General features: G+C 42.6%; 1 protein-coding gene across 2 annotated transcripts in view; it reads left to right on the forward strand.

Annotated features, from left to right (window-relative positions):
* Nucleotides 1–10,598, forward strand: part of dhrsx (dehydrogenase/reductase (SDR family) X-linked) — a 32,578-nt gene extending 21,980 nt beyond the window's left edge. For both annotated transcript variants that reach the window (XM_036952408.1, XM_036952407.1), the window contains exons 4-7: nucleotides 825–926; nucleotides 2,272–2,479; nucleotides 5,116–5,323; nucleotides 8,146–10,598. In XM_036952408.1, the coding sequence (XP_036808303.1) occupies nucleotides 825–926; nucleotides 2,272–2,479; nucleotides 5,116–5,323; nucleotides 8,146–8,328 (701 nt within the window). In that variant the 3' untranslated portion in view covers nucleotides 8,329–10,598. The remainder of the gene's footprint in view (nucleotides 1–824; nucleotides 927–2,271; nucleotides 2,480–5,115; nucleotides 5,324–8,145) is intronic.
* The last annotated feature ends 1,028 nt before the right edge of the window (nucleotides 10,599–11,626 follow it).

Raw genomic sequence — 11,626 nt, forward strand, 5'->3', positions numbered from 1 at the left:
GAAAGGAAGTAAAAGATTAGGATTTGCATAATTAGGATTCCTGAGATATTAAAAGCCAGGAGAGGACTCTTTTTCCCCACTGCAAAGTTTTTCCCTGCAGACGGTCACTGAGTCCGAGGTGCTAAAGGAGCTCCTTAAACTTAACCCCCGAAAAACATCTGGGTCAGATGGTTTAGACCCTTTCTTCTTTAAGGTTGCTGCCCCTATTATCGCCAAGCCTGTCTCTGACCTTCTTAATCACTCTCTCTCCTCTCTGAGGAGGTTCCCATTGCTTGGAAGCCAGCCACAGTGCGTCCTTTATTTAAACGGGAGATCAAGCTGATACCAACTGTTATAGGCCTATTTCTATTTTGCCCTGTTTATCAAAAGTGTTGGAAAAACTTATCAATAATCAACTCACTGGCTTTCTTGATGCCTATAGTGTTCTCTCTGGTGTGCAATCTGGTTACCGCTCAGGTTATGGATGTGTCACTGCAACCTTAAAGGTCCTCAATGATGTCACCATTGCCCTTGATTCTAAGCAATGTTGTGCTGCTTTTTTAAAATGTACTTCTACTCATTGAAAGTCTTTGCAATAATCTGTCTTGCAGTTTATGGACTGGTATGATCACTTTACTGTCTGTCAATGGTTGATGTAAAACTAAATGAAAGGATGATGTCCTGACCTGTGTTAGTACTACTGTAGCTAACCAGACATAGCATTATTAGCATAGTTAAATTGTAATATTTGTTTGTGATTTGTTGATGCTATAAGTTAGATGCCGGTATATTTAGGAATAGAAGAATGTTAATGTTGTTTGTGTGTTTTTGGGTTCTGTTCACAGTGGAATTTCTGATCCTGGACCTGTGTTCCCTAAAGTCGGTACGGCAGTTTGTCCAAAGGTTTAAAGCCAGGGCTCTACCACTTCACGTCCTTGTGAACAATGGTACTTATACACCAAACAACCTCTTTATTCAATACACCACAATATTCACCTTTAAAGAGAATCGTAGCATAATTATTTCATCTGAAAAATCAAGCAAACACTGGTTGTCGTCAACCCTTGAAAATACAGTGTCTCATGGTCCTAGGGGGCCTCCGAAATGGCACCCTATTCCCTATGGCGCACCGCTTTTGATCATAGCACTATGAGGTAGTGCTCTGCTATAGGAATATGGTGCCATTTCAGGCGAAGCCCTATTGTGTAGTCCTCCAGGGCAGTTTGCTTGAACAAAATAGCTTTTATTGAGAGAAGGTCTTTGGAGACTCCGGTACTGACTGGCTTGGGGTAACAGTCAGCCGCTCTCTGCCCACAAACAGGCTGAATTAATAATTCACCAGTCTGCAAGATGCTCTCAGCAGCTAACATCACATATCACACCCGGCTGATAGATAATGGATAGTAGATGCCGAAGGTAGGACATAGGGCAGACGTTAGTGTCGTCCCATTGAGAGAGTAATGATAGGGAAAGGTCATCGCTACACAGACCCAGGATGGGTCCCAAACGGCACCCTATTCTCTATATAGTGTGCTACTTTTGACCGGGAACCGTAGGGCTCTGGTCAAATGTTCTGTACTAAATACAGAATACGGTGCCATTTGGGACGCAGGACCCTATAGCATTCTGATTTCCCTGAATTCCCCCCCCCCCCCCTCATCACGGTGTGAGTTTTCTCTGTCTATGCCCTAGGCTTTAGTAAGCTAAGCAAGGCCTAATGTCGCCTTGTCTCTCTTTCACTTTAGCCGTCTAATGGCATGTCCAATAGTGTTATTGACAAACACATCGTCGTAACCTCCATTACCATGTAGCCAATGGTGTTGAGGTTTGAGTAATGAGCTGTTTCAATCTGCATTAGGGGAAGCTTGAGAGACCATAGACTGATCTGCAGACAGGTCTTGTTGACCATCGTCTGTAAGTGTTACGGCACACCGAGAGGTCAGTCGTCTATAGAGGGACTGTTTTTAATGATCACGTAATAAGGGAATTTAGGCCTACACAAACTAAAAATGTATGCACTCACTGTACTGTAAGTCTTACTTGAATTGAGAATTGAACCCACAACCTTAGCGATTCCATGAATTTATCCATTCACAATCACTCAACAGAAGTATGTTACTGTATATCGGCATAGGCAGCTGTTATATCTTATTGACATACTGACTGAACATTCCTAGGAAGTTTATCCTAGCCACTCTGCTTCTGCCTCTGCATTGCTCACTCTTTGGGGTTTTTAGGCTGGGTATTTGTAAAGCACTTAGTTTGAAATGTCATATTGCTTGTCCTTCATAGCCGGCATCATGCTGGTTCCAGAGGGAAAGACCGAGGACGGTTTCGAGCTGCACTTTGGTCTGAACTACCTGGGACACTTCCTGTTGACAAACCTCCTCCTGGACAAACTGCAGAGGTCTGGGAGACACGACGCCTGCTCCCGTGTCGTCACCATGTCCTCCGCCACACACCACGTTGGAAGACTCAATATGGAAGACCTACAGGGCAGGTAGGGGACCAGGACCTGAGCCTGTATTCACAGAGCATCTCAGAATAATTTTAGATCAGCACTCCTACCCTGAGACGCTTTATGAATACAGACCCAGATTATTTGGTACAGGGCGTCCAACATTGATCTCAGGTGTCCAATTGAGTGCTGAAATTGAATCAATCTCTCTAAATCAAAATCCCGACATGGTATTGTAATCTCGTTGGTATTAGTCATGGTTGATGGACAGTCAAGAAGCACATTTAAAACCATTACCAATGGTAGTAGTGTTTATCTGGTGGCTACAGGTGAATGTCATTCTCAATTCAAGATACACGCCATATCCAATGAATCTCATTGACCGACAAAGCCTCTTGATTCCCATAACTTCCTTTTTTGATACTCTTAAAAGATTTACCTCAATAAAAAAATATTTACGTTTTCGGAAACGTTCTTACCAGGAAATAATTATTCCTTTTGATGACGGATAGTGTGATAAACCATTATTATACAATCTGTACTGAGAGGCTCCTTGCCTCAAGGGCAAGAACAGCGGTGTCTCTCTTTCTAACCTGCGAATTTAGATGTGATAGATGGCTTCGTCACATCTGGGAGAAATGAGTGGATGATGCTGCTGGCTACAACGTCTAGCTGCAACGGTGCCACCTAGAAACAATCTCACGCTGTAAGAAAAAGAAACCGGGGGGAAACGCATTATAGATTGGGTATTTCACAGTCTGATGCTCTTATGACCTTCACGGTGCGTTTGTACAGACAAGTTGATTTTGCTTTTGAACAGTGTTTATGGTGTTAACAATAAGTCTATCTATTCAGCACAATACAGACACTGTATAATAGTCATTGGGTTTAGTCATGCAGATAGCTTAGTAGGGGGCATTGTTTTGGGAACAACAGGGTCGTAGACAACATACTGAATACGTATGTTACAGTGGGGCAAAAAAGTATTTAGTCAGCCACCAATTGTGCAAGTTCTCCCACTTAAGAAGATGAGAGAGGCCTGTCATTATCTTCATAGATACACTTCAACTATGACAGACAAAATGAGAAAAAAAATCCAGAAAATCACATTGTAGGATTTTTAATGAATTTATTTGCAAATTATGGTGGAAAATAAGTATTTGGTCACCTACAAACAAGCAAGATTTTCTGGCTCTCACAGACCTGTAACTTCTTCTTTAAGAGGCTCGTCTGTCCTCCACTCGTTACCTGTATTAATGACACTTGTTTGAACTTGTTATCGGTATAAAAGACACCTGTCCACAACCTCAAACAGTCACACTCCAAACTCCACTATGGCCAAGACCAAAGAGCTGTCAAAGGACACCAGAAACAAAATTGTAGACCTGCACCAGGCTGGGAAGACTGAATCTGCAATAGGTAAGCAGCTTGGTTTGAAGAAATCAACTGTGGGAGCAATTATTAGGAAATGGAAGACATACAAGACCACTGATAATCTCCCTCGATCTGGGGCTCCACGCAAGATCTCACCCCGTGGGGTCAAAATGATCACAAGAACGGTGAGCAAAAATCCCAGAACCACACGGGGGGACCTAGTGAATGACCTGCAGAGAGCTGGGACCAAAGTAACAAAGCCTACCATCAGTAACACACTACGCCGCCAGGGACTCAAATCCTGCAGTGCCAGACGTGTCCCCCTGCTTAAGCCAGTACATGTCCAGGCCCGTCTGAGGTTTGCTAGAGAGCATTTGGATGATCCAAAGAAGGACAAAGAATGCTGAGTTGCATCCAAAGAACACCATACTTACTGTGAAGCATGGGGGTGGAAACATCATGCTTTGGGGCTGTTTTTCTGCAAAGGGACCAGGATGACTGATCCGTGTAAAGTAAAGGAAAGAATGAATGGGGCCATGTATCGTGAGATTTTGAGTGAAAACCTCCTTCCATCAGCAGGGGCATTGAAGATTAAACGTAGCTGGGTCTTTCAGCATGACAATGATCCCAAACACACCGCCCGGGCAACGAAGGAGTGGCTTCGTAAGAAGCATTTCATGGACCTGGAGTGGCCTAGCCAGTCTCCAGATCTCAACCCCATAGAAAATCATTGGAGGGAGTTGAAAGTCCGTGTTGCCCAGCAACAGCCCCAAAACATCACTGCTCTAGAGGAGATCTGCATGGAGGAATGGGCCAAAATACCAGTAACAGTGTGTGAAAACCTTGTGAAGACTTACAGAAAATGTTTGACCTCTGTCATTGCCAACAAAGGGTATATAACAAAGTATTGAGAAACTTTTGTTATTGACCAAATACTTATTTTCCACCATAATTTGCAAATAAATTCATTAAAAATCCTACAATGTGATTTTCTGGATTTTTTAAAATAATTTTGTCTGTCATAGTTGAAGTGTACCTATGATAAATTACAGGCCTCTCTCATCTTTTTAAGTGGGAGAACTTGCATAATTGGTTGCTGACTAAATACGTTTTTGCCCCACTGTATGTTTGTTAATTAGCTTAGGCTTTTTGGACAAACTAAACTGCCAAATTATCATATTATAAAGGATGACTTAACCCGAGATAAACGGTCTCTCTCTCTCTCTCTCTCTCTCGCCCTCCCCCTCTTTCTCCAATTCTCTCTCTCCCTCTCTCTCTCCATCCCACTCTCTCCCTCCCTCCAGGTCCTGCTACAGTGCGCATGGTGCCTACTCTCAGAGTAAACTGGCCCTGGTCCTCTTCACATACCATCTGCAGGAGAGGCTAACAGCAGCAGGGCTCCCAGTAACATCCAACGCAGTAGACCCAGGCATGGTGGACACTGACCTGTACAACAACCTCTGTATTCCAGCCCAGGCAGCAAAGAAACCTGTTGCCAAAATGCTGTTTAGGGTAAAGTAGAATCTTAATCTAGATTACCATTCAAATATTTAAAGGTCAGCTTAGGGTTAGGAACCTGAGACAAAATGCATGAAATATACTATAGATATGGGCCACGTGATGTGTCACTGTTAAAGTGTAGGTTTCGCCTTATTCCTTCACGAAACTAACAACAGTGTCATAATATTCCACCTAACAGACGTATACTTCACTATAGGGTAACGTAAACTATGCTGACAGTTCTGTAAGACTGTTCAGGGTACGGTGAACGACCTTTACAAGTACTTAGGAATTTGGCGTACTTGAGGGGGAAATAAATGCACCAAAGATAGATATGGTAATAGGAGAAGCTTCTACGCTTGACCAAAGCTTAACAGCGGTGATTGATGAGAATACTAATAAGGTGCAACACATGTGGAATGGTCCAGCCTTTTACTGCTCAGGCTTCATAATGACTTTTTCTGTTGATCATATTGCCGTGGAATCCATGTGTTTTAAAAAAAGGATTATAATTGCAATCTTTGGGTTCTGAGATAATAAAAGCATGTCAATTATAGTCACATCAAAGGGTGTGTTAAATGGGGTGGTCAATTTATTCATAACCACACGTGAGTGAGAGGCACAGGAGGTTGGTGGCACCGTAATTGCGGAGGACGGGCTCGTGGTAATGACTGGAGCAGAATAGGTGGAATAGTATCAAATGCATCAAACATGGTTACCAGGTGTTTGATGCCATTCCATTCCGCTCTGTTCCAGCCATTACTATGAGCCGTCCTCTCACCAGCCTCCACTGGTGAGCGGGTGTGTGTATTTCTGAAAACTACATCACAATTTGTGAGAAACCTGTGCAAATGGCACATAATAATTCTCATTCTAATTTGCAGGTTAGCGTTTCTCGTCATCAATCTTGTTCTGGAGTGGTCACTAGCTGGAACAAAATCATCAAATAATTTAAAACCGAACCCTAACCTTAACCACACTGCTAAACCTAATGCTTAACCTTAAATTGAGAACAAAAATAAACCATTTTGACTTTGCAACTGGACCATCTAGCAGAGATCGCTCAGTTCTGCCTTCAAGACAAGACTCGTTCCAATAAACTTCAACCTGCTTATAATTTTAGGGCAATCAACAGTTTAACTGCAAGCAAAATGCATGTGGCAGTAATGATTTTTTTAAATTATTTGTATTATTTAAATCACCCTTGAATCTGCATCTAAAATGTCACATTACATGGTCACAGATTCATTCTGTATTAGGACATTCTAATAGGGACAGTGTAGCCAATTAGCTTGTTTGCCTGAATAGTTTAAGATGACTGTGTCCTCTTTAACACAGAGAAATGTGCTGGGAGATTAAGCCTTACCTAGTTGGGCTTTAAGTGTTCAAAATAAATATACAGTATTTCAAGGGTGACAATATAAAGATAGCCTGACAAACATCTGAATTTCATTTCCTCAATACTCATATTCCACAAAGATAATGAGAGTTGATATTGTCAGATATTGATATTTATCTCAGTCATAATTTCCTTTTGGAGGTTTTTATCTTGGAACTGGGGTCTAGTGCCGAATCATATTTCATTATCGGTCTGATCGGGTTTTGTGTGTTTGGAAAGATGTCTCATATCCACTGAAGTTTGGATTGTAATTGCAGCATTTGTATTGCAGCATTTGTATTGCAGCATTTGTATTGCAGCATTTGTATTGCCAACAGACTGCATTATGGAGGGCAGCTATGTGATGCCCACTGTCCACAGATGGTTGCGCAATCCTATGTCCATATCGCAAGTGATGATCACCCTAAGAAATTTGAACATGCATGAAATATTGTTTTGTTCAATGTCAGTCACTTTTCCTTTCTCTACGAGTGTTTTATTTTATAAGTGAGACATCTATGTGTGCTGTCTAAGACATGTATACACATTTCCGGACTGGTGGTCGAAGGATTTCATTTGGGGCTATTTCAACATCTGCTGTTTCGAAAATCAAGCCGGCCTGTCTGCCAGTGTGTTCATTCACATTTTCCTTTCAAGGAACATCCTCAGTGTCTAATCACATTGACTCTGTTTTAGGCCATACAACAATTGGGATTACAAAAAACCTCACCTCTCGACCAAATATATTGTGGGGAGCAAATTCTTCTGAACTCTTCGAAGTTCCCATCAGCAAAGACATCAGCAAAGACATTCACAATCATTGTTGATTGTGTTTGTGTGTTTAAACGAGGGGCGTGAACTCAGATTCCCACGGGCAGCGAGTGTAGTGTTTAAATGCTCTGTGTTGCCATTTGTTTCACCTCCAGTGCAGTGGGCCCATTTAGGAGCCGCCATATGCGCCTTATATAAGCTCCAGGCTTTCCAGGGCAGTAGGCATGGCCTGCAATAGATCAGTCTGGCTCTGCTTCCTCCTCTCTAAACCTCTTTCACTTAACCTGCCTGCTGCTGCCCGGCCTGCTGCACATCACTCACCACAGGCTGCTGCTGCCAGACAGACGTGTTAGTTCACCTGAGAGCTCCCAGACGCCTTAGATTGCTGTAACAACTGTTTGTCGTGTATCTAAATAGCCTAATTCTAATCTCGTCCGCCCAGCCGCCTCTCCAGCAATTGAGCCTGGGTACGAGGTGTAACTGACTGAACCTGCTTAGCAAGTCAGATGTGAAATGTACTTGCATCCTGTTTATGAAAGCGTTAGTGTTGCCGTTTCAAATGATTGACAGAACTGGGCTTTCAGTTTACAATTTTGAAAATGGAACAGAGGACCACTATGTTTCTGAAGAACATGCCTGTCCCTGCCATTCTTTTTTTAACGTGTTATTTCTGTGTCATCTCCAGACCCCAGCCGAGGGAGCGTCTACAGCTATCCTGGCTGCCACTGCGTCGCAGCTGGAGGGGGTCGGAGGCTGCTACTTCTATAACGGGGAGAGAACTGAATCCGCTGACATTACTTACGATCACAACGTGAGGGCTGAGCTGTGGAAACAGAGCTGTGCGCTGGTTGGTCTTCAGGAGGCCTAGAGGAGGAACCAGGAACCATGATCTTAGAAATATGCCAAGATCAACGGCATGACACCTCCCTCCAGCGTCAACAACAACCAAGCTGCGTCCCAATTCTCAACCCTTCCCTTCGGCCCTAAGTGTGCGCTTGTTCCCTTCCCTTCATGGATCTAAAAACACTGCTATAGGAAATATGGTAGACCACTCCCTCTGGCCTGACACCAATCCAATGCTTTTAAATTCATGGGGAGGAGAGCACAAGTGCGTACTTTAGTAGTATCGGGATACAGCCCGAGTCAGCCCCAGCCAGCACTATATACAGCGACAGCCTGTGGACTTAGGCTTCCTGATTACTTAGCAACATCTAGCTACAGCACCAACTTTGGTTGTTGCCTCTACTGTAACTGTCCTCTCTTGACCTCTGTCCTCATAGTACTGCATAACACATCAGCATTGGAATCGACTCTTCGTCATATCTTCTCCTCCGCAAAGACAGTTCTGAGGACGTCCATTCTACCATTGCGACAAGCACTATTAAACACATGCTGAACGGCACATTGAGTGATGGAATTTGTTTGTTATATTGCAATACCAGTCCCGCTGTCAAATTGATGAAGCTTTAGTACTGTAGCTCCCTCTTCTGGAATCGCAGATAACAAAACATTGAAGGACGCAAGGAACAACATCAGAGCTAGTAGTGCCTCGGAGCTAGTAATATCGCTTCGAAACAGCACCATCTTTTTTTCTGCCTAAAATAGGACCCTCTGTCCATTCTTCTTTCTTCTACTTGGACTCTCATCAGGGGCGGACTGACCATGTGGCATTTTGTGTAAAGGCCAGATGGGCCGGTCCATGTTTAGTCTAGTGGGCCTATGTAACACATTTTTTCTTATCTGGTTAATAATGGGGGGCCTCAAGGAAAAAAAATAGTCTGTTGCGTTAGAATAATGCCAGAGGCAATTCCTGGTCCTAGTCCAACCCTGACTCCCATCAAGGACTGGACCATATATCTGTAGATGTGCCGCCTCATAGCTGTGATCAAAAATATCATGTCAAATATGCTTTGGTGAAGGGCTAACAATGACAAACATGAGACTCGAACTTGGTTAGCCTTATTCCCGCTTAATTTGCACTTGCCTCGTTTAATGCGTGTGTCCAATCCTTGTTGTTGTAATCATCAAGGACAAGAACTGACAGCAAGCTTCCTAATAGTACAGTAGATGCCTTTGCCTTGTTTGACTTACTGTGCCCAAAGGGGATGTTCTGCCCTGCTATCGCCACTTCACTGTGACTGATGTGAAATGTTGTCGTGATTTTTGATGTCTCTGTGCCATACTGTGATAACAAAACGATGCTCATCTTTAAATGTCTTTGGCATTTTCATCTGACTAGAAGATTCAGAATCTTTAAATGACTGTAAGTGGTTCTCATGATAAGAGGTTTCTAGTGTAGAGAGTTCTAACTTGGGGCGCTACCTGAAATGTGTGCTCGGGTTCGATGGCCGCTTGAATTACAAACACTTGCTATGACATCTTTTTAAGTAAGATGATCTAACTATTTAATTAAGATGATCTAACACCTCTTCTAGGTGTCGCCAATCCATTCTAAGTGTGCGTGTCAACATTCTCACACAGGATATCGGCAGTGTTTTGTCTAAAGTGTTTTGTGTTCAAGCACTGTATGCGTGCCTAAGCAGTGTAAGGTTCAGTTCTGTACATGGCCCAAGACAACAGTGCCAATACTCGAATGCTCCTTAGAATACTAATGAGGAAGGTTTGAAGAGAAGAGGACTCTTCTCCAAGCTTCCATCTGCTTTTGTTATAATACAACACGTGTTATGAGTCCTAATGCTGGATAAAGGCAGACATAAGAGACATCAAATGTTATTTGTCACATGTGTCGAATACAGTGAAACGCTTACTTGTCACAGCCCTTAATCAACAATGCAGTTAAGAAAATAACTATTTAAAAAGAAGAAAAGTAAGAGATAAGAATAACACGTAATAAACACCGTAAACATGAAATATAATACATCAAGGTGTAAACATTTCAGTAGGACGTTTAAATCTGAAGTACTTTGGTTGTTCATTGATTTACCACAATCACTGTGAACGATGCCTTGCTTTCCAAGTTCTCTTTTAGTTGTACTGTACTAATTCATTAAGTAGTTATTCATTTGCGTTTCTAGTCATTGTGTGATTCTTAGATGTGACTGTGTTGTCCTCACTCATAGCATAGAGAAGGATGTCCACATTGGACACAAGTCTAAATAAAAATCTATTGTAAATGAATTGCTATCCCCAGCTTTGTTTTGCCTATTATCTTAAATCTACTGTGTACAGTAATGCGTAATGGTTGACAAAATTGTATTATAATTTTCAACATATTGACAATAGTGTGTGTGGGGGGGGGGGGGGGGGGGGGGGGGGGTTCTGGTTCACATCAAACACAGGCACTGTCAATGATGGGAGATGATTCATTCAAGGATATTCATTCTGTGTATAGACGTTTAGGTAAGTAAGAAGGATCCAGTTACTCTCATAACCACGGACACACACACACACACAGAGTCGTGGACAGGCCATGACATTTATTATGTTACTGTGTGGAAGTAATACCCCTACAGCTTGCAAGCAGGGCCTCAGTCTTTTCGAAGCATCTGACAAACCAATCTGTCCTTCTTCAGGCTAGCGCGTCATACCTAATGTGTGTCAAAGAGGACGGCTTAGAACACTGTGCTCTTCAGGCACCATGAGTAGAGTTGGCCACACACACACATTGGGGAATGTTTTATTCACGAGTTACACAAGGATTTTTTTTTACCATGTCTCTGTTTCCATATTATTCCTGAGATTGGGTAAGGCTCTTCTATAAATCCATGCTGAGAGAGGAGAGTCTTAAAGCAGTGTGAATCTAAACTATACTGGGGCCGGCCTCAGCAGCAAAGCCCATGTCTCAATGGCCAGAGGATGAAGAGACAATTATCCTCATGTTTTTCCTTTATCTTCCTCTTTTTTTTTTTATGTATTTGGTTTTTTTTTTAAGAAAGAATTGCATCCGGTCTGAGCAAAAAAAAAGTCATTGTGATCCCATGCGTGTGTTACGGAGACACCGCTTCGACCCGTAGCTCTGCATCAGGTTGCGTCTTTTTCTGGCACTTTTATTTTGCGCCAATGCAATTTATTACAGTCTCAAACAGATAGCTAAAGAATTAAGAGCCGCAAGATCACTAACCCTGTGTTCAGATGTGTTTCTATGTTTATGTGTGATATATAGTGAGTGCTGAATAGCATTTCCTTGACTGCAGTGATTTGGGGGA

The sequence above is a fragment of the Oncorhynchus mykiss genome, chromosome 18 (assembly GCF_013265735.2).
Source record: "Oncorhynchus mykiss isolate Arlee chromosome 18, USDA_OmykA_1.1, whole genome shotgun sequence".
NCBI classification, from domain to species: domain Eukaryota; kingdom Metazoa; phylum Chordata; class Actinopteri; order Salmoniformes; family Salmonidae; genus Oncorhynchus; species Oncorhynchus mykiss.